General features: G+C 44.8%; 1 protein-coding gene across 2 annotated transcripts in view; it reads right to left on the bottom strand.

The window, feature by feature from the left end:
• HS3ST4 (heparan sulfate-glucosamine 3-sulfotransferase 4) overlaps positions 1-23,138 on the bottom strand; it is a 404,483-nt gene that overhangs the window by 60,625 nt on the left and 320,720 nt on the right. Inside the window, exon 2 of one of the 2 annotated variants that reach the window (XM_029222059.1) lies at positions 12,769-12,815. The exons of the other annotated variant lie outside the window; for it this stretch is intronic. Coding sequence (XP_029077892.1) covers positions 12,769-12,815 — 47 coding nt within the window. The remainder of the gene's footprint in view (positions 1-12,768; positions 12,816-23,138) is intronic. 2 annotated transcript variants of the gene reach the window in all.

Genomic DNA, 23,138 nt, shown 5'->3' with positions numbered 1-23,138 from the left:
CTCTCTGTCTCCTCTAAGATATTCCACAGTAAGATGGAGACCCCGCTTGGTTCCAGGCTTCTGCATCTCTCCTCTTGACAAGAAAGATTGGATACATTATTTAATCTCTGTGAGCCTTGGTTTTCCCACCTATCAAATGGAGATAGTATCAACTTCACCAGGGCACTGTCGATATGACAATATAACATGAACTACTCAATAAAATACACTTAGTGCTAATTATAAATAGGAATACACCTTATAATACTAATAATGACACATACATTAACTTGTCATCTCTGGGTAGTTACAGAACTGAGAATGCCAAGTTGATAGGCTGACCTGTGTTATCACGAAAATCAAGAAGGGCAATAAATAAATAAATAAATGCCTGTGTGTCATGGCTCATTATTGGGTGAAACACAAGGATGCCCTTAGTGATTTTTTAGGACATTGCATGGAGGGCATTGGCAGAAGCTCCATTTAGTGAATAACAGAAGAGGATGGAGCTTCAAAGGGTGAACACACACGGATAAAGAGCGACCAGAACATCTGCCTCGTCCTAGAGAAGGCTGCTCGAGCACCCTGCTCCACCCTGAGATGGACCTTGGAGCACCTTAGAGCCCTGAGCTCCTCACTATGCATTCATGGAGCCCACGGCCATGTTCTCTGTCCTCAGCTCAGGCTCTCTCTGGAGACTTTGGATTTCGATGGGGTCTTTGCCTGTAAAATAATGTCTTGTTGCTGACACACCTGGGCTCCCATTTCCCGTCTTTCTGTCTCACTTTGGTGGAAATAGCCACTCTTTTTGCACAACCCTTTCTTGATTACTAGCTCTCAAAAATTTCCAGCCTGGCTCACTGGCCACAGTTTTGATTATTTCAACTGACCAGCTTTCCTGGCCCCTTGATAGAAATTAACAAGGATTCATGGAAGAGAGGCATTTAGCCCTTGCACTGGTAGGTAAACTGAGTCCATTAAGAGGGGAAGTTGATTTGAATGGACAAGAGTTAGCATCCTTCTGAAAAATAAGAGATCTTGATGCATATTCTCTTTCTTCCTCTCTCTCTCCCTCTCCCTCTCTCTCGGTGGTGAGGATACATTAAGATGTAAATCCAACCTGTCAAGTATGGTATCTACAGTCCTAGGGGATCTTTATCAAATGACCAGTGAGCCTGAACCACGTAGACAGACAAGCCAGGTCTTTTAGAACTCTTGGCTCAAACTGTAAAGCTTCCTTATCTGTAGGAATCAAATCAATCAGATGGTTAGAATGTAACTTCTTTCTGGTCAATGTATATTCAACTGTTGTGAGTCACGATACTTTAAGGATGGTATTCATCCCAAGGCCACCTAAGAGGAGAGGAAAGAAACAAGAGTGCCCCTCACCCAGTGGCTCTCCAGAGTGGAAGACTTTTAGTAAAGGGACAGAGACCAGGTTCAGAGGATCTTAAAGTAAGTCATTTGGGAATTCTCATATGGGAAGTTGTTCTTCAAACCCATAAGGTTTGGCATTTATTTGTAGCCACAGCTCCATCGGTGGGTAACACCTAGAACTAGGCTGTTGCCATTGATCAGCAGTTATGCCTGAGACCTCCCTGAGAGCCCCCAAATCATTGTATTCCTCAGGCCCCATCACCATGACCCAAACACAGTGCCCGAGTTTCCCCTAAGTCATCATCAACATTGGTCCCATGCTGGCTGTGAGCTAGGCAAAGTGCGGTGTTCTACAAATATCATCTCCTTTACCATCATAACTGAAAGCTGAGCCTCAGAGAGGGTAAATCACTTACCCAAAGCCACATAGCTTCTCAGTGCCAGAGCTGAGATCTGGGGCTGGGCCAGTCCAACTTCAAATCCTGTGCCTTCCCCTTGGATCTCAGCAGGCTCTCTCCCTGCTGGCAGTCCTGCCCCTCTCATTAATGATCCACATTAAAGGGCAATTTGGGATGATCTAAAAAGACCAGCTCATCAATTTAAGAAAGGATGATGGAGATGTGGCAAAGCCAAGCCGAGTGACTCTGAATTCGATCTCACAGGAACAAAATAGAACAATCCGATCTAATCTTCAGCAGGTCCTCAGAGAACCTCTAGTCCAGGGTTTGGGAATGCATATGACTTCAGGCGCCACCTATGAAATATCGGGGAGTCAAGCCTCTCTGCCGAGCAGGGGAGCAAACACCATTTTGTGGTCAAAGCCTTCACGAATATTTGCTTCTCTCGCCCTGGGAACACGGTAGAATCACGTGTCTTCACCTACTCACTGTCAGACGTGACTGTATGAATTGCTTTGACCAGTGAAAGGTGGGAAGAAGCGACATGTGTCATGTTAAGATCCAGGGCATCTACCGCTACAGTCTCCTTTGCTGGTCTTTGTGGTGGCAGAAATCTGTGTTTCAAAAAAGCTTCCATCAGCTTCCATCCTTGAACCCCACCCCATGCTGGGCAATGCACCCCAGCTGGTGCACAATAGACATGTTTTCTGAATGTGGAATAAACACTTAATTATTGAGAGTTTTGCTGTGATTGTTACTGCAACAGAGCCTAACCTATATTGTTACACTTGCCCAAACATCCATAGTAAATGCTAATAATAATAACAAATATGAAAATTTATATATATATATATATATATATATATATAGGGGAAAAAAATCACATATACATATAAGATTCTGATTTTCAAGTCTCTAGACAAGTAAATTGGGTCCAGAGAAGTCCATACTTGACCCCGATGGTGCACAGGGACACACGTCGTAGTCCCAAATCAAGATCTCCTTGTCCCGGGTTGATTAGGACCACACTTCCTAAAGTCTCAATTTGGGTCTTCCTGGGAAAGAATAACCCATGTTCCCTTTACATCATTGTAAAGTCTACTTCTTTCCTAGGACCCTACTGTTTACATCTCCTGCAACCAGATACGTTTATTGTCCTCTACATGATTTTTCTGTGACTTGGGAGGTTCATGCTGGATGATAAAAGCAACAAATGATAACATTCATTAGTTATTCTCAGTGCTGTGATGAGCATTTTTAAACGACTTATCTCACTTAAGCTTCCTAAATGAGAAACCTCAGACTGCCACCTGCTCTCACAGACCATTATAGAAAGACAACGTGTCCATCAATTTATTGGGAAAGTGGGTTTTTCAGTGATGTTTCTTATGTTGCCAGGATATACACATAGATGGCAGAGCTGGATGGGGGCCTAGAGAGTATCATTCAGATGGGGAAACTGAAGCCCAGAGAGGGAAAAGGGCTTGTCCAAGGTAACACAGCAAGCTAGTGACCTAGAACTTGATCCCAGGAGTCCAGTCTTGTGGTCTTTTTTTCCCCAACAAACCTCACAGAATCATCTGAAGGCAACTAACAACCTACATTACATAAGATGAAAAGAGTTCAAGAAGGTAGACAAAGCATATTTTTAGTAAATCAGAAGTCCCCGTCTCAAATCAGAAATCATGTGCAGAGATAAAGGTCCCTGCATGGAGGCAAAGCAGCACAGGGTACAAAGAAGGACGCAGAAATGTATTCTGGCTTCAGGGTCCAGGAAGCATCAGGAGTGGCAGGGACCACGGCAAAGCATAAGTCACGTGGTCTACTACATGGTCTACTATACACGCTCCAGCTGCTGTCACCATGGAGGAATATAGTGCCAGCACTGTCAGATCTTTTGAGTTTTTTCAGAATAAGCCACAATTCTGGATCTTACAGTTTTTTAAAAAAATATGCAGTCTCCTGACTTTTAAACGTTGCCCTTTCCCCCCAAGAGAACACTGTGTAAGACAGACAGAAAACTTTTGCAACATCTGGAAAGCAGAAGGCTGGATGGGCCAGTTCAAAACAAAGGGAAGGGGAAGGAGCGGATGGCAGGGTATCCCAGAGTCTTGTCCTGCCTGCTCACAGCTCCCTGTCCACACATGGACGGTCTCTCTGCCTTAGCCTACAAAGCTGGACATGATCTGCTCCCAGCTTTCTCCTCTCTGAACCAATCTCCTCCCAGTCTCCCCATTGCTCACTCAGGCCCAGCCCCAGCCCCATGGACCTTCTCGCTGTGCCTTAAACACACCAAACTCATTCCCGCTCAGCACTGTCATGGCTCAGGTTTGTGTTTCTCCCAAATCCATATGTTGAAGCCCTAACCCCTCGTGGGATGGTATCTGGAGATGGTGTCTTTGGGAGGTGATTAGGTTTAGATGAGGTCATGAGGGTGGAGCCCTCATGATGGGATTGTGCCCTCAGGAGAAGAGGAAGAGACACCAGAGTCTCCTTTCTCCAGCGAGAAGGCGGCCATCTGCAAGCCCAGAAGAGACTCCTCACTAGGAACTGAAAAGGCCAACACTTTGATCTTGGACTTCCAGCCTCTAGAACTGTGAGAAATAAATGTTTGTTGTTTAAGCCACCCTGTCTGTGTCTTTTTTGCTATAGCAGCCCAAGGAGCGTAATACAGGCACCTTTGTGCTTGCTGCTTCCTCCACCTGGAACTCTCACGGGGCAGATTTCACAGAGTTTATTCCTTTACACCATTCAGAGCAACAGTAACCTTCTCAGGGAGGCCTCCTATGGGCCTCCACTTGAATGATGCTTGCTTGTCATCACTCTCCATCACCTTGACCCTTCCCTGAACGTATTTTACATGCTTCCTTACTTGATATTATTTTTGTTTCTTATCTGTCTACCCCAGTGACCATGTAAATTCACGGAAGCCGAGACATGGCACATTGTTTCCATCTCTCTATCTGCAGTGCTGAGACCAGCATCGATGGGTATTTTGTTTATATTTGTTAAAAGAAAGAGGACGAGAAGAAAGAACAGCTGAAAGGATGGAAAGAAGGAAGAGAGGAAGGAAAAATGGAAAACAGAAAGAGAGGGGTAGGAAAAAAGAGACTAGGAAAAAAACCGTCCTACTCCAATCTGGGTGATCCTGGATGTTATCATTTCATATCTTTAAGCCTCAGCATCCTCCTGGGTAAATAAACGTAAGAATGCTGACTTCTCCGGGTTTCTTGTGAAGTAAAGAGACAGCCCAGGAGAAAATATGAATAGATTTACTTGCCCTGTGAAGGTGGGTTTCCTGGAATAACGCTCATCCTTGTCAGGAAAGCTCGTGGGAAGATAACTGTGTTACTTGTGTGGAGGGAGCCTAAACAACCTGCATAGGGCTCCTGCACTTGTCAGCCTCTGCTTGAGGTTTGCAGGGTAATTAAAGGTACAGTAGGCAGGTGTCATTAACTTGTTAACCTGAAGTTTTCTCCCACCCCCGCCCCTATTGGAAGAGAGCTTGCAAATGGGTTCCCACGAACCTGGTCTGACTTAGATGGTTTCCTTTCAATTATTCTCCCTGGAGCTCTGCACGTTTGCAGGGCTCGTTATTAAAATTCAGGGGCTGCATTATACTGATCCACAGTACCTCTCTAGATGAACACAGCGTGGATGCCACGCTCCTTAAAAGTCACTGTTTCCCAGAGGAGATCCCTGACCTCCAAACTTCATGGCCCCCTCCATCCCAGCTCCCTGCTACAGAAAGGGTTTTTTGTTGTTTTTTTTTCCACATTTCCAGCTAAATTGCCCAAGTTAGGCAGTTAGGTCTTCTGAGGAGCTGTATCTTTTGCAAGCTTCTAAGTAAGGGCTGGAAAGGCAAGGATTGTCTGAATGGCACATTGGAAGCACTGAACGTAAGGCTCACGGTAAGAATGCTGACCACATGCCTTTCCACAATTTGCAGTGTGTGTTCATACATCTTGGCTCACTTATCATCGGGACTGATATGTGGGGTAGGTCTCTGACACGGGAGGAAGATGAGGCTCAAAGGCTCAGAGTTCAAATCACCCCGCGGTCAGAAAGAGGTGCTGCTGGGAGTCACAGACAATTCTCTGACCTCTTAGCCAGGATCCCATCTGTCTTAACCCCTGTTGTAGCTACAGTATCTTGCACAGGGCCTGGCACATGGAAAAGACTCAATGAGTTTTGCTGATAACTGTTTCCAGAAAAACAAGCGGAATTCATATTATTTTGTACTTCAGAGTATGTAGCTGTATTTAATTCTATTTATAGAGAGGAAACAAAGGCAGAGCCAATCTTCCGAATTCATCCCTGTCAACGGGGAGATTCCAAGGTATGAGAACACACACACATTCACAGGCACACAGGTCTCCCTCCAACACACACATACACATACACACACATTCACAATGACATCCTCCCCCAGACGCTTTTCCCAATAGTTGTCACCATTTTCCTTCCTCTTCTTCCTTGCCTCAGCCCCACAAAGCTATTTCCCAGGGTGCAGGCTTTTGCATTCCACCTTCATCACTTTTGCTGTGGCTTATAAGAGTTAGTCTATTTTTTTTTCCAATATTTTCTTTAAATCAACCCACTTCAAACAAATCTTGGCTACCTTTAGGTAATAAAGGGAAGTTTTTGATGATTATTGCAAGTGGAAGCCCAGAATCATCTGTCATAAATGAAAGGCAAGCATAAAAATTAAAGAAGATGAGGGCTTCCCTGGTGGCGCAGTGGTTGAGAGTCCGCCTGCCGATGCAGGGGATGCGGGTTCGTGTCCCGGTCCGGGAAGATCCCACATGCCGCGGAGCGGCTGGGCCCTGAGCCATGGCCGCTGAGCCTGCGTGTCTGGAGCCTGTGCTCCGCAACGGGAGAGGCCACAACAGTGAGAGGCCCGCGTACTGCAAAAAAAAAAAAAAAAAAAAAAAAAAAAGGAAGATGAGAACAAGAGTATTCTCAAATTCTAGCTAGATTCCATTATCTTCCAAGGCTCCTCGTCTTCCTCTTTGTTCAACAGGGGATACTAGCAAATGTCAGAGAGGTGTGAAAGGTATATTAGCACCAACTGAGATCTTCCTGAAAAACTGCAAGACAAATGAAAAGGGAATGACTTTCTTGTGGAGTGATGCAATGTTATTTAATGTTGAATCCTTACCACTTAAAACCTTGTCACACACAATCACGTGCGCGTGTGCTTTTTCACACAATCAGTGCTATGGGTTCAGTGAAAAGGTGATCTCGAGGAAGGATTAAGTCCCAATTCCCCCAAGTGGCATTCCAAGTGTTGTGCCACATGATCTGGTGTTTATCTGCAGCCTTTTTCATGATGCCACCTGGACATACCATTGGTCCCAGCTCATTATGGGCTGAGTTGTGTCCCTCCAAAATTCACACATTGAAGTCCTAAGCCCCAGTACCTCAGAAAGTGACTGTATTTGGAGATAAGATTTTTAAAGAGGTGATTAAGGTAAAATGAGGTCATTAGGGTGGGTCCTAATCCAATATGACTGGCGTCCTTATAAGAAGAGGGCTTAAGACACAGACACACACAGAGGGAAGGCCACGTGAAGACACAGGGAGAGGGCGGCTGCCTGAAAACCAAGGCGAGAGGCCTCAGGAGAAAACAACCCTGCAGAAAACTGATCTCAGACTTCTAGCCTCCAAAACAGTGAGAAAATACATTCATTTTGGTTCAGTCACTGAGCCTGTGGTACTTTGTTATTGCAACCCTCGCAAAGTAACACACAGTCAAAACAGAAGTTGCACACTTCCCGAAGTTCACTTATTCTCCAATGCTCAGCCTCTGTCTAGGCCATTACATCACATCTGGTTGACTCAGAAGCCATGTCGCTCTTCAAGCACCGCTTCAAATGCTTTTGTCTTCATGAGATATTTTTCAATCGTTTACACAAATGTAATTTCTTTTTTTCTTTTTTTTCTGGTACGCGGGCTTTTCACTGTTGTGGCCTCTCCCGTTGCGGAGCACAGGCTCTGGACGCGCAGGCCCAGCGGCCATGGCTCACGGGCCCAGCCACTCCGCGGCATGTGGGACCTTCCCGGACCGGGGCACGAACCCGCGTCCCCTGCATCGGCAGGCGGACTCTCAACCACTGCGCCACCAGGGAAGCCCCACAAATGTAGTTTCTGCTTTTGTCAAAAGCCTGCAGGTTTCTGTGCATGCTGCGCATTGCCCTGATGGAACCACCACTTTCTACCATTCTCTTCTCACCATGATCTCCCTGGGTGCCAAGCCCAGGTCTTTCTTATATAATAGGAGCTCAGTAAGTACATCTTCAATAAGACTGGATTAAGTAAAAGGAAATAAAATGATGGGAGATAGGAGAAAGTGAGTAATAGCTGAGAACACAAGGGCTTCAGAAACAAGATCTGGGCTTGGGTTCTGCCCTCTGTCCTTTGCTGGCTGTGTGACCCTCAGTGACTTTCGAGGCACTCTAGGTTTGGTTTTCTCACCTGTAAAGCAGGGTTAATAACAGCGCTCTGCAAGGTTGCTTTCAGGATTAAACTAGATAATGAGGCCTTCCAGGGCAAGAGACCAGCTAGCAAATGACGAGATTCACCTTCCACCAACTTCCCTCTGAGATATTCATGAAAACGCACACACCAACACATGCAAAGATTCTGCAGCCCTGGGAACAAGAAATATTGATCGAAATCTTTGGGGCCTTTGAGGGTGTCCTCTAATCAAAGAAAGGAAGTGTCCTTGCTGATAAACAAGGCCAGGCCCTTCTGCAACAGCTTCTTAGCACAAAAGCTTAGGGCCCAGGGCCCAGTGCCAGTCAGAGGCAGGAGAGCTCCCTGCACTACATGGGAACTATTTCAGGAGGCGCCCACACATACCTTTTCTTTCTATTCCTCTAATCAGTGCATCCCTTTCTATACTCATTCAGGACTACGATGCCCAGTTGTGGAACAAAGCTATCATGCCACTTCTTTTAAATAGGAAAGGAAAGGAAAGAAAGAGGCAACAAACCACTTTCTGCTGCTTTCCACATTTTTTGCAAGAAAGGAATGAAAAGGAAGCATATCATAGTAGTTAAGAGCACATACTCTAGAGCGCCTTTGCTCAGCTTTGAATTCTGGCTCGAATACTTACTAGCTGTATGATGTTGGGTAAATTATACTGACTCAGTTTTCTCATCTGTCAAGTGGGGATACTAAGACTATCAACCTCACAGGATTATTCTGCAGATTAAATAAATATAAAGGGCTTTGGAATAGTGCCCAGTACCAGCCCAGTAAGCAATGAGTAATGTTTGTTAACTAAACTATGTGTATATAAATATATATGTGTACACACACACACACACACACAGACACACACACACACACACACGTACTTCTCTGCATAAAGCAGAGATAGAAAATTCCTCCTTAATCTTAAAGAACCACCACACTGGCTAAAAGTCTTCCAAGATGTCAGAAGTTCAGCTCAGAGTGGTGAATATCACTCACAGGAAAGAAAATCTAACAGCAACCAGAAGTACCATGTAGGAAGTACAAATGAATCCACAGAGCCTAACATGGGCAAACAACAGGCTTGAATAAGAACTCTTCTTGTCCTTTCATGGAAACTATCTTCTAAGTACAGCCAAATCTTGTACAGCAATAAAGAAGAATGTAGCTCTCACACTTATGCAGCACAGGTAGAAAATGCCCATGAAGAAGATATACTCTAGGCAACAAAAGAAAATTTCTGAAAGCAAAAATGTTTTATGGTCTTTATAAAGTTTCAAAACTATAAACTCAATGAAATAAGAAATAAAGTGGAAATGATAAAACAACTAACTGAAATGGAAAGAACTGTTTCAGGTAAGCTAGTATGGAAAACAAGAATAACATCAGAGAATTAAAATATGCATTAGGCATGGTAAAGGAACAGGTTATCTGAAACAGACAAAAATATAATCATTAATGTCAGAGAAACACTGGGATGTTATAAAAGTGCAGAGAAACAGCAAAAAAAAAAAAAGAAAAGAAAAAAGAAAATGTTGAGAGAGATGGAAAATTCACAAATGATGGTTGTTCCTAAAGAAAAGACCAGAACACACACAACCAACATTCACAGGTTTAGGAAGACACAGTGGTGAGAAGTTAGACACAAAGCCTGCATTAGCAGAGCTCACTGTCTGGTGTGAGAAAATCCTAGCAATGAGGTAAAATCTTCCAGGGAGGACAGTCTACACTTTTTTTCTTCCTACCTTCTGCAAGTTCTACTGCTGTGCTCGACTAAATCAGTATTTCCTAAACTAAATTCTGGGGAACACTGTTTGCAATGCTACTGGCTCTCCTGGGTAAAAATAGTTCTCTGGTCACAGAAATTTGGACAAGAATATGTTAATCTAAACTAAAGCCAAATTCTTTACTTCATGACTTTAATGCTGAGATGCATTATGAATTTTGAAGAGTGAGATATTATGCCACATTTTCAAATTCAGAAAAGGTAGAGGTCATCTATGGCTGATCCTTTTGACCATGATGCCAACCCCCCTGTCTTTTTCATCTCTCATAACAGCTACTGACATCTCCTAGACATGGCTGAGAAATGCCAAGGTAGACCTTGAGCAAGCAAATGCCAGGATCGTAATATGTCAGGCTCTCACGGATGTGCCCTCAGTGCTACACCCGCAGCCTTCAGAGCAGCTTGATATACAAATTACACATTCACACAGGCTGTCAGTGTCTTCTGTAAAATCATGGCTGGGGAGACCACTGTCAGTCTTGCAGGAGAGCACTGAGAACCACAGACTGGTCAACCAGCAATCCTGCCCCAGAACTTAAGTGCCTCTGTTTACTTCTCCTGCCACTCTAGAGCCAGTAACCACAGGGCATGGGAAAGCCCTGAGCTGCTGCTTCCATCTGGCTGCAGCTTCACTGGGACATGGATAATGTGCCCCTATGGTGGTACTACAGCATCATGTCTACCTCGGATATTGCTCCAAACCAGCAACCTCTGCTACCACCAGAATCCAAGCATCATCCCAACTTGTAAATCTCCCACATCAGGCCCCACCCACTGGGCTGGATCCTGGAATGTTGAAATGGATCTGAAACACTACTTTCTCCATCTCTGGTCCAGCCTTCCTCCTTTCTGTACATGGTCTGGGTCTGCCTCTGGACAGTATGTTATGATGCACTGATGGTCTCCCACTAGAAGTCATTTGTAGATTTCTGCCTTTCCTCCTTCTCCTGCTCTCTTCCTGTGGAATGACTTGGTGGCTCCTTGGAGCTCCTGCAGAGTCCATGTAACAATTAGAGCAGCTCTGATGGAACATCTGGTGAGGGAGAAACAGGACTCACTTGAGGTGCAATTACCAGATGTAGGAGGCACTGCTGGGTTTCCTCAGCCAAATAATATACTGCGCAAGGAAGAACAGAGATCTTGGAGCTGGGCTGCTTATGTTGGAATCCTTGTATCACCAATGACCAGCTGTGATTTGGGGCTATTTACTGAATCTCTCTGGTCTCAATTTCTTTATCTATAAATTGGGGTTAAAAATGGATCATGGAGGCACCAAGCTGAAGACAGAGAAATTGGCTAAGAGGTTCTTGCATTAATCCAGGCAAAAGGTAATAAGGGCCTGGACTGAGACAGTGACAGAGAGGATGAAGATAAGGAGGTAGAATTTGAAAATTATTTAGGAGGTCAAATGGCACAATCTGGTGACCAAGTGACCATGGGGGATGGGGTGCAAGAAGCATAGGAGGTGTAAGATGAGAATGAAACCATTCAAGTGTAGCTCCTAACTTTTTTTACTAGGGTAGTTGAGGAAACGTGGGTGCTATTAAAAAAGACAGTCCATAAAAGAGAATCATATTTGTTGTGTGTGTGGAGGGGATCAGTGTATTCCAGGGAGTTCTGTTGGAATGATTACTATCTCTGTTCATTTTCCTCACCACACTGTGATTACAATCCTCAGATGAGGAAACTGTGTCTGTTGCTCAACGTCTGTTACCTACCTTAATCCTCATACCAGCCCCATGAGGTAAGTGTTCTACTCTTATCTACTCTTAGCTCCATCATGTAAAAAAGTAAAAAGCATCAGAGAGGTAAAACACTGGGCCAAGATCACACAGCACCTCGGCTGGGATTGACTGATTGATTATTTTAGTTTTTTGCAATTTTTTAACATTATTTATTTATTTTTTGCTCTCGAAGCTCTTCTTTTTTGATTTTTAAAATTTTTATTGAGGTATAGTTGATTTACAATGTTGTGTTAGTTTCAGGTGTACAGCACAGTGATTCAGTTTTATATATATATAAGTATGTATTATTTTTCAGATTCTTCAGCTGGGATTTCAACCCAAGGATGAGACTCCTTGAATTATCAGCCTTCCAGTATTACACACTGCCTCTCAAATACACTTTACCAGAGAGGCATTCTGAATATTATCATCTGTGCCATCTTCCTGCATGAAATAATTCAGTCTCCTACATAATTTTGATTTGAACCCCTCCTTGTATGTTTGAGACTTTGCCCTAGCTAGTGCGAAGCTGTTTTACCATATTATGCACTTGTCACAGCTGTTCTACAAACCTGTGTGGGCATTATGTTTGCATCGTGTGGTTCCTCTAATTAGTGTTGAAAGCTATGACATGCACAGATAGATACGTATACAGAGATTAGGAACACATAGCGATACCATCTTAACATCAAAGTACACATGCCTTAGAAGAAGAATAGCCTATTTTGAACTCTTGGGCACTGTCTGCTTAGCGGACGGCTAAGTGAAATCGGGGGAATGTTAGGAAGCTGTGAATACTGTTCAATATTCATATTATAGGTTACCTGGGAAAAGTGGTTTTTACGGTAAAAATGATACTGCCCAAATCCAGCAAAAGGCTTATAAGTCCAAACCACTCTAAATATTGATTTGACTCAATTGTTCAATTTAGAACATTCCTATATCCCCGGAGAGGAGTCATTCCTGAGGAAAACTGTGAAAATGAAATGTAAAAAAGGAGAGAGAAGAAAAAGTAATACTTTACCACGGACAGAGTTCACTCTCATCTTTGGGTAAATTTCTTTCCACCTCCTGAAAAAGAGAGCCACAGATAATGGTTCTCCCGATGAAATCATCCCAGCTGGATCAGGCTAAAAAGCTTTTAGGAGGCAAGCGGTAAGTAAATTCAACTGTTCAAATGCATTTGGATGTAATCCTAAATCAGTAGCATGGGAAATCGCCAAGCCATCAATAACTAAAAGGATTGAGACTATTAGATGTGGACAGCAGAGAAATAATGGATGTTAAAGGGGTCAGGAAACAGAAATGATTGCATTCACCCACCACATTGCTCTAAAGCTGATGACGGGAGAATGGGAGCTCCATTTTCTAACCACTGAACTATTAAAACACACACACACACACACACACACACACACACATACACAGACACACAAACACTGATAAATGTCAGCTTCAGTTTTATCCTGTAGGTGGTTAAATAGTTTCTTCTTCAGTGTTTTGAAATAGAAGAGGACTTTGGTCTTTTACTCATTTCAGAGTAGAAGGGGAAGGATGTCTGTCCTCTCCACCAACAGTTCAGACTGGGAGGGTTGGATGCTGGGGCATCAACGATTCCAGAACCTTGGAGGCAGGATACTGGAACATAAGGCAGGCAGGGACACACAAAATGTCTATCCATGATCTTAAAGGATTTTTGAAGAAGAGCCAGTTCTGCTTCTCCAGCCAAGCTTTTGCTACTTGCCAGGAACATTACGCTTCAGTAGATCTGGGATTCCTGCAGTATGGACCCATAAAGCCTGCCCACGCGAAATCATCTCTGTTGCTTGTTGAAATGAAAACTCCCAGACGAAGGTCCCAATGTACTGAAGCAGAATCGCTTGAGGTGAGGCAAGGATTCTTATGCCACTGACCTTGAGAATTACCATGGTCATTAGTGGAATCAGAAGTTGTGGTTTGAGTGGGATGATATTAAATTCCAGGCTCTTTGAAGTTATTATGATATAGACCAGGGGTGAGCAAACTACTGCCTCCTGGCCAAACTTGGCTACCACTTGCTTTTGTAAATAAGGTTTTAATTGGAACGCAGTCATGTTCATTCATTTTTGTCTTTGAGTAGTTGCCACAGAGACTAAGGCTTACAAAAATCAAAAATATTTACTAACTGGCCCTTTACAGAAGAAGCTGGCTCACTTCCACCGTAGACCAATGGTTTTCAATTATTTCTGTAGGTCAGAATCATTTACAGATTTTTTTTTTTTTAATGCCACTTCCCAGACCTATTCCCAGAGATTCTGAACCACCAGGATTGGGGTTGGACTGGGATACAGGTATTGTTTAGAAGGCTTTTCCGGTGACTCAATGCGCAGCCAGGATGACGACCAGGCTGACGAACAGGATGAGGCTGTAAAGGGGACGGCACATGGTTTGCAAACTGGCTGAAAAGAACTTGCTTCATAATCCCACCTCCCCACAGCTGAGTGTCCTGGGGTAGCCTAAGTAGTCTGTGTGAGTCTCAGTTGCCTTATCTGTAAAAGAGAGATATCGATAGTCACTTTGTCGGGCAAGGTGTTATGAGGATTAGAGACAAGGAATGCATACCTCCCAAGAGAGGGCTTAGCATCCAGGAAGTCTACATAAATGATGTGGGTGATGAGGGTGATGATAATGAAGACAACTGTGATTGAAGGCAATGCCTATGGCTTTAATAATGCAATTAAGTATGCATTCATTAAACACTAGCTGTGTGCTTGGGAAGGGGAAAACGAGACACGTAAGACGTGACGACCCTCTGAAGGAGCTCACGGCCAAGGAAGTGAGGCAGGCACATAAAAAGATACTGACTGCAACAAAACCAGTTCAACCTCAGTAATAATCAGGGAAAGAAGAAATAAAGCGTGAGACATTTTCTCCCAGGAAACATGCAAATATTAGAAATACTGAAAATATTCTGCTTTCACGGAAGTGTAATTTTATAGACTTTTTAGAGGGTAAATAGTCAAGTTAATATCTGTGCTCTTCTCAAATCCTCTATTTCCCTTCTAGGTATCTAGTAAGTAGGAATGCATATGCATCTGTGTAAGAACATGCACTGTGGCATGGCTGCAACAATGGAAACCATGCAAATACCCATAAGTCGGGGAATGGCTAGCTAAGTCATCAGTCTATGTAATTTACTGAGGGTTTTTTTTTTTAAATGAGGAAAACATACAGGTATAAAACAGACAGCTGTCCCAAGTATTTTATGATGAAGTTGCAAATAATAGAAAATGCCAAAACCTACATATAATAAAGCACACACACCCACACGCAAAACAAAACTTTACGTTTTTATCCCCTTATGTGTATGTAAAATCCCAGACAAGATTAATTCTGGGAAGGAAAGGTAGATTTAGAGTAGGATAGAGGAGATCTTTCACTTTACTTACATTGTTTGAATATTTAATAACATGAATGAATGTATTCATGTGCTTCTTATGTACATTTAAAAAATACAAAACAGGACAATAATTCAATATGGAGAGTATTATAATAGAAGTGTGTGTAAAGTATGATGGCAGTGTCAAAAAAAGAAATTCTGCTGGGGTGGGATGGAGAAGAAGAGATGCCACAGAGACAGGATAACACTGAGCTGGGCCTTGAAGGGTGAGCCATTGGAGAAGATGATGGTGGCATCCCAGGCAGAGAGGGGACCACGAGCAGGAGATCAGGGCCACGAACGTGTACGCTATCACTCATTCATTCATTTATTCACTCAACAAACATTCTCCCCCATTCTCTTTGACAAACCCGCCTATAACGCTGCAGAACCCAGGGTAAGAGTACAAACCAAGGGCCCTATACCATATGCCAAGGTATTTGAAAGTTTTAAAGCAATCTATTACAGTGTTCTACAAAATATGTACTATCCTACCATCTTCATGATGACCTGGAAGGCCAGGTTCAAATTCAGAATCCTCAGACTTCTCAGGCTTCCTTGCCAAAATATGGCAGCATGGGGAGGGCTGGCACCTGGCTTATGGATCCCGAATCCCTACCCTCAGCCTGTCCCCCACTTTTCTTCCTCCTGCCAGCTCTGTGTCCCGCCCCCCGCCATAGTGGCTTTTTGCACATGTGTGGGTACACTGCAACCTGCACGTTGAAAACTGGTGGACAACTGGCTTTACATCCCCTCTGGCTTTGGTATGCAATTTGTCCTTGGAAAGGCAGATCCAGGGAAGAGGCAACTTGGGCAGGGAGATCCAGGTCCTCTGTTACCAAGAGAATAATCCAGAAGGGAAAGTGCAGGTTGTAATAAGCAAGTGCCCTTGCCCCATGGTCTTCTTATCTCATGGGAAGACATGCAGTGGGAGAAGGGCTAGAGTGGAGATCTCTAGGGTATATGACCCAGGGCAAGGATGCTTCTTGCATGGGCTTAAGAATGGTACTGCCCTTCTTAAGCAAGATGGCGAAGCTTAGGTCTACACTCTTCACCCAAGGGACATGGGATGCTTTGATTGGTAACCCTACCAAGAAGCCACGCAGTGCAGAGGAGTTCCTAGGAATTTGAATCATGAACGGAGGGGCTGAAGGAAAAGTCTTGGTGCTGGTTTGTACTGGCCACTGGTTCTTGAAGAAATTGTCTCTTAACTCCTATTCTCTGGGGTGTTGGGCGTCCTCTGGTTCTAGTACTATCTTAGGCCTCTTTGCTCAGCTATTCCTTCCATTCTAGGAGGCTTTCGCAGTGCATTCTTTTTAAGGCTTGCACCGTTCAGAGATAGGTACTGTGCCTGTAACCGACAAACCCTACAAGATGCAGGTCATGTTACAGAGAATTTCATGTGCCACATGAGAGCAGGTGACTGAAGTTCAGGCTCTGAAACAGAGAAGGGGCCTGGGGTTTTTGTTTGTTTGATTGTTTTGGTTTTGTTTTCAATGTCTCCGGAGAAACATGGAAAGCGGACGGAAAGGGAAGCCACTTTAATCAGTGGCTTCAACACAGGCATTCATGACGAAGTAGAAGTTGAACCTCAAGAAAGAATGACATTCAGGTGGGAAAGATGCGAGGAGACTGACGATTGGCTCATGAGCTCATTTTCAGACAAGACCAAAGATTCAAGGCTGACTACCAGGAATTACAGATTGGGCGGAGTAACATCAAACCCCAGTTCGATTCTAGAAAACATTATAGAACAGATTGTTTTTGAGCAGGGAGAAGCCAACAGAGGTTCAGTGTGACCCAGCCATGCCAGACTCCTGTCAGCCCCAGCCTTCCCCAATCCTGTTTGGCGGCACGAACTGAAATGCTTCAGCAGCAGGACGCCTGTTAGATGCCTTGGCCCCACTGGCTAGTGTGCTCCTAACGGGGCTGCCATGAACGTGGTATACAAGCCTTGATTCCATTTAGCTGTAGCTTTTCCCTAAACCTTCCAGGCCTCTTAGTCTCTTGCTGGAATCAGTATCTCAGTGCACCTGTATAGAGTTGTGAAACCACTAACCCCTTATGAAGTTCTCCCTTGAGGGACTGCCCTTACGATGGATGTCTGCCGTCTTCACCTGGCCAGCATCCACTTCCTCTGGGGCTGGTAACAGCTCCGTATTCCACCTTGAGAAAGGACCCTTCCTCCAGTCTCAATCCCCGTGCCCAGTGAGGTGGCGGTGAGGATGGGGTGTTGACTTTGCTTCCATCTCCAGGGCTTTATCTTTGTCCTATGACACAAGGAGGTGCCACTGAAGAGTTGCATTAGGTGCCTATGAGGACCAGGTCAATGGTAGGATGATGGGATCAGGTGTGCATTTGGGGAACATCCCTCAGGCTCACTCTGAGGAAGAGGCGGTATACAACAAGACTAACTGGGAGACTGTCCAGAGTTTCAGGGAAGAAGATGGAACTTTGTAAGTACTTTTTTTTTTTTTTATTCAGTACGCGGGCCTCTCACTGCTGTGGCCTCTCCCGTTGCGGAGCACAGGCTCCGGACGCGCAGGCTCAGCGGCCATGGCTCACGGGCCCAGCCGCTCCGCGGCATGTGGGATCCTCCCGGACCGGGGCACGAACCCGTGTCCCCTGCATCGGCAGGCGGACGCTCAACCACTGCGCCACCAGGGAAGCCCAAGATGGCACTTTGGACTGAAATATTGGCAGGAGTAAGAGAAGTAGATTGACTCAAATGACTTTTAGGAACTAAAATCAACAGGCTGGTGATAAATCAGATATGGGGAACTGAGGGAGAAAGAGATGTTGCAAATGATCCTTAGCTTGTGCTTTGTGCAAATGAATGGATAATGGTGACTTCACCAATAAAGGGGAATCTGAAAGAGAACCAGACTTGAGCAAGGGATTCGTGAAGAGCAGGGCTTCCGTTTGGAATATTTTGGAACTCCTAAGAGGAAGTGTTAAGAGGCATCTGTATATACAAATAAGGAACACTGAGGATGTGTCTAGGTTGGAGATATTAACTTGCCAGTCCATGTACAAAGCTAAAGATATGCATAATATCAATGAGGAAAGAAGACAGAGCCAGAGACCAACTTGGTAACTGTTCCCTCTGTGTTCACGTTGACAACTCTCTTTCCATCTTACATTGATGCTGTTGGGTTTCCTCCCTCTCAAAATGTACCCACCCATGACTTGTTCCTGCCTAATTAAACCTAATCATCACCACAGCTAATTTCTGGGGATGGTATTTTGACTTTGTTAACTAGTTTTCATGGCACCATTGTAACAATGTCTTACATAGGGGTGGTTTAAGAGATCTGACCAGGTGATGAGGCTAATTCCATTTTGTAAAATTCGTTCTCCTAATGGAGACACCAAGCATCTGGAATCTGAAACCCTATCCTCTGTTGGGCTGAGACCTCCTTCTCCCACTTCATGGAGCATCTCCAGTTTGGGGGATTACACATTAGGGCAGAAGTGGACAAGTTAGATTATGTCTTACGGACAAGGGTCCAGGACAGAGAGCAGCCTGGAGGTGCTGCAGGGTGGAGAACAAGATAACTTGGGGGATATGATCAAGAGGCCTGGCAAGAAAAAGAGAAACCTGACTTATTCTGTGTGGCCCCTAGAATAAGAACAGTATCCATGACTTATGGCTCGACTCATAGCTCTTGTGTTCTCAGGCCAGTATAAGCCCAGTACAAAGCAGGCTTCAATAAATGGGTGTCGAATGACTCTGTAGATGATGACGAACGTACAGAGCCGTGATGAGGCTTAGCTGGCGATGCCGAAGATGTCGTTCAGGCAGCCTGTGCATGCATCACCCTCAAATGCTGCCTGCTGACTGGGCCTGTGTATTTAGCACCCACCAGAATCTTGCCCCTAATATCATGATGTCCATGGGCCCATCTCCAGCCAGTCCCTCCCTTGCTCTGCCCTCTTCCCTGGAAACGGTAGAAGCCAGAGTCAGACAGCAGGGACTCCAGAAAGGTCCTGGGGAGGAGGCAATCGGGGTGAGACTCAATCATTTACTGCAGCTCTCCTTGTCTTTTCCTGGGATCACCCAGAGCTGAAATCCGATTATGGAGCCTGGGCTACTAGATGGTGGGGACACGGATGGCAAAATATTTATTACAGGGCTTCCCTGGTGGCGCAGTGGTTGAGAGTCTGCCTGCCGATGCAGGGGACGCGGGTTCGTGCCCCGGTCCGGGAAGATCCCACATGCCGTGGAGCGGCGGGGCCCGTGCCACGTGATTCTCATCTCACACCGGTATTCTCACTACCTTTCTTTAGAGAAGAGGGAGTTGAGGCTCAGAGAGGCTAGGATCCATCACCCAGCTTGTAAGTCATGGAATGTACTTCAGACTCCGAGTCTGTGTTCTTTCCACTCAACTTCACAGCCACTCTCCAAGGTTCTAATGAGTGGGTCTCACCTCATATAAACCCTCCAGTGAGTGTCAAGAGAACACCTGAGCTACAGCCACTTCTTTGTTTTAATTTATGATGAGGATATTTTGGGCCAGAATCCAGATCAGGGTGAGAACCATGACTCACTCTGCCAGGCTGTGCTGCTGGTGGATCAGGCCAGAAAGCACTGACATGCTTGCTAAATGATCACTCCTCCTTTTTTTTTTTTAAATTTGGGACCAATTTGCTCCGCTCTGCTTGACTGGGATCTAACACTAGCTTAGCTGAAATAGATGTAATGATAATCAGCGTTTGCCTCTGTGCAGTCTTTTAGTGGAAGAAGCCTTCCCAGGCTTCCTCCCTGGCTGGGATACAAACATCTTCCTTGAGCAAGTGAAGTCCGACCATGATTCTAAACTTATTCTGATAGTAATGAGTGAGACATCTTTGCCAGAGGGAGTCGGGGCTGGAATTGTTCCTGTCACTGTGTGGCTGGGAGCTGCTAAGTGATCTGTAGCCATCTTCTGCCCCTGGTTCTATTGGTGCGGGTGCGGGGGGGGCGGTCCACGTTCCTGGGTTTACACTTCAGCTCCTCGGCCCCTCATTGCAGCATCAGATTCCTCTTCTCCATCCCAGCATCCTGGGCAGGCAGCAGGGACGTGCAATCCTGCTCCAAACGGAGCTCTTGGCTGGACTCAGTGTTCCCACCCACCTGCCTTCAAACTACCCACAGCTGTTGCTTTCCTGAGTCTGCTACACAGGTGCCCATCTCTGTGCTTGGCACTTTGCATAAATCATGTTACTTCATTCTCTCAACAGTCCTTTCCTTCACAAATATTTATTTTGCATTTCCTGTGTGCGAAAGGAATACAGTCCAAGGAATGCAGCAATGAATAAAAAGCAGGCAACCCTCTGTCCTTATGGGCCTCATGTTCTTTAGCAGGGGAACATCTCTTTAAATGGTACTGTTATCCTCATTTTTAAAGAGAAAATAAAGTTTGGAGAGTTTTCATAACTTGGAACCTCACACAGCTGGTAAGTAGAAGAGATGAAACTCAAGCACTGGTTTCTAAGACCAAAACCCACCTTCCATTATATTGGACCACTTCCTGCTGATGGCAGGTCTTACTCATAGAATCCCTATGACTGAGGGGGTGAGATCAAGATCTAACAGCTCGTGCCTTGGTTTGTACACCTAGCACATTCACAAGGGAGGCTGCAAACTGGTTCTGACTGATTCAAAAGGTCTTTCATTTAATCAGGTTACAGAGAGTGGAAAAGCACGATAATTCTAGCTTATCCATAGCAGGCCTACTATGGGCCAGGCATAGTTTCAGATGTTTTATTTGCATTGCTTCACTTTCTCTTCATAACTAACCTACAAATATGGATACTTTTAGTATGATTTCCATTTTACAGATGAGACTAACAGATGGAGGGTTTATGAAACTCTTCCCAGAGTCATGGAACTGGGAAGGGGCAGAGCTTGGGTGTGGCCCCAGGCTGGCTGGGGCCAGGGCTAGTTCTTGGATACCACTGGCTGCGTGAAGATGAGATGCAATTGCTCTCACGCTGGAGGAAGCCTGGATTCCCAGATGTTCCTCGGGCCGTGCTACCACATCACTTGCTCTCAAGTTTGACAGGGCTTGCTCTTATAAAGAGCAAAAGATACGAAGGACTAGGGATCTGGTTTTGACAAACAGGCAGAGGAAGGGTGTACTTAGCAAAGAGGACAGTGTGAGCTAAGGTGCAGGGGTGAGGAAGAAGCATCCTGGTTTCTAAAAAGACGAGTCAGAGGATCATCACTACTTTTGACACCGGACATGGCAACAGTGGTCACCCAACCAGGAAGATCCCCTCTCTGGTCAGTCCCTTCAGGCCAGCATCCTTCTCCTCCTGGGACTGGTGCAGAGATAGACCCGGGGACTCTCCCAGGCAGAAGCAGCTACATACTTTGCAGGGCCCTGTGCAAAGGGAAAACGTGGGGACCTGTGTTCAAAAATTATTGCAAATGTCAAGGGGGCAACAGCAGATCATTAAACCAAGTGTACGGCTCTTATAAAGGCAGGGCGCAGTGCCTCCAAGCCAGTTGTGCTCCCAGGTCTCTCTGAGCAACACAGTCACCTCCCTTATCTCATCTTTTCCTCAAGGCAATTCTGGGAACTGAATATCATCACGCCCAAGTTCCAGGTGAGGAAACTGAACGTCCAAGGCCAAGAAGGACCTGATCAAGTTCTCAGAATTAATGAGTAACTGTGTCAAGATCAGAATAATAATGAAACAACAACCAACAGTTAACATCTGTGGAGTTCCAGGACTCGAAGCTAAGATTCTCTGAAGCCACGTTCATACACATGCTGCCACTCTGTCTCCTGCCTGTAGCTTGGGGCTCCTGTGTCTCATGCAGAGCTTGGACAGTTTCCTGCCTGGATTATATAGTCTGGTCTGGACCACCCCAGAGGCGGAATCAACGCATGTGTCAACAACTGTCCAGGGCCATGAATATCTTCCCCAAAGCCTAGAGAAGATGCCCAAGTGGAGACAGCAGGTAGCATCTTTACAAATTGCTGTCGCTGCCAAGTCAACCTCATCCTCGGGGTGGCACAGGCTGCCCTCAACAAACAGATGGAGGAGTTTCTCTTCTTGATAACCAGACATGCCCAGTATTCTATTTAATTATCACAATTTTTAAAGTGAGTTTAAAAATATAGCCCCATATTCAGACTCACTCTTCTACCCTATTTAGTCCAAAATTAAGACTCTTTGTTATCCAGATCGTTTCTTTCCTGTGTGATGCAATCCAGCCATACCCTTAGACAGGTAATGTGTTTAAGACCAAAGAGTCAGGCATAACTGAGTTTAGGTCCAGCCCCTTGTGTTACCAGATGTGTCAACTCGAGCAAGCATTAAACCTCTCCTAAGCCTCTGTTTCTTCATCAGGATAATAAAAGAAGGTAGAGTTGTGACTATTAGGTGCCTATTAGCAACGTGCTTAATGAGTGTTAACAGTTAGCAGTAGGGTAATTAGCAGTAACGCTCCTAAATTGGTCTCATCTAATTCCTCTGCTAACTCATTCACTTTTTCATTCATTCATTCGACTTAAAGAAATCTTGCTGAGTACCTCCTATGTTCCAGACCTGTACCACAGTTTGGAAAAGCAGAATGAGATAGAGGCCCAAATCTAGAGGAGTTCACAGACTAGTCAGCAAGGAGGAAGTAAATGTTGACCTAAACAGTTATACTACAGAGTAGACAATGTACCAGAGAACATGGAGACAGGACATGACTGGGTGAATCAAGGAAGGCTTCTTGGAAGAGGGAACATTGAGTTGGGCTTTTCATTTGAATAGTAAGCAGCTCAGTGGGTAGTGTTTCAACTACTGGCCAATGAGAGACAAAGCTATTTTTTATGAATGGAACTCCCTATAGTTTCCCGACAGCATGGCTATAGTCCAAAATTATCCCCAGTTCAGAGTTTTACTTTTACTTTTGAAAAGTAAAATAGATCTTTTTTCGTACTCCAAAGGCCTCCAGCAGGGACTTAGGCAGTAGATACTTATAAGCAGGGGCA

This window comes from Monodon monoceros, unplaced genomic scaffold (assembly GCF_005190385.1).
Source record: "Monodon monoceros isolate NGI ecotype Baffin Bay Population unplaced genomic scaffold, NGI_Narwhal_1 Super_Scaffold_13, whole genome shotgun sequence".
Classification (NCBI taxonomy): Eukaryota; Metazoa; Chordata; class Mammalia; order Artiodactyla; family Monodontidae; genus Monodon; species Monodon monoceros.
This window is presented reverse-complemented; position numbering and strand designations above follow the sequence as displayed.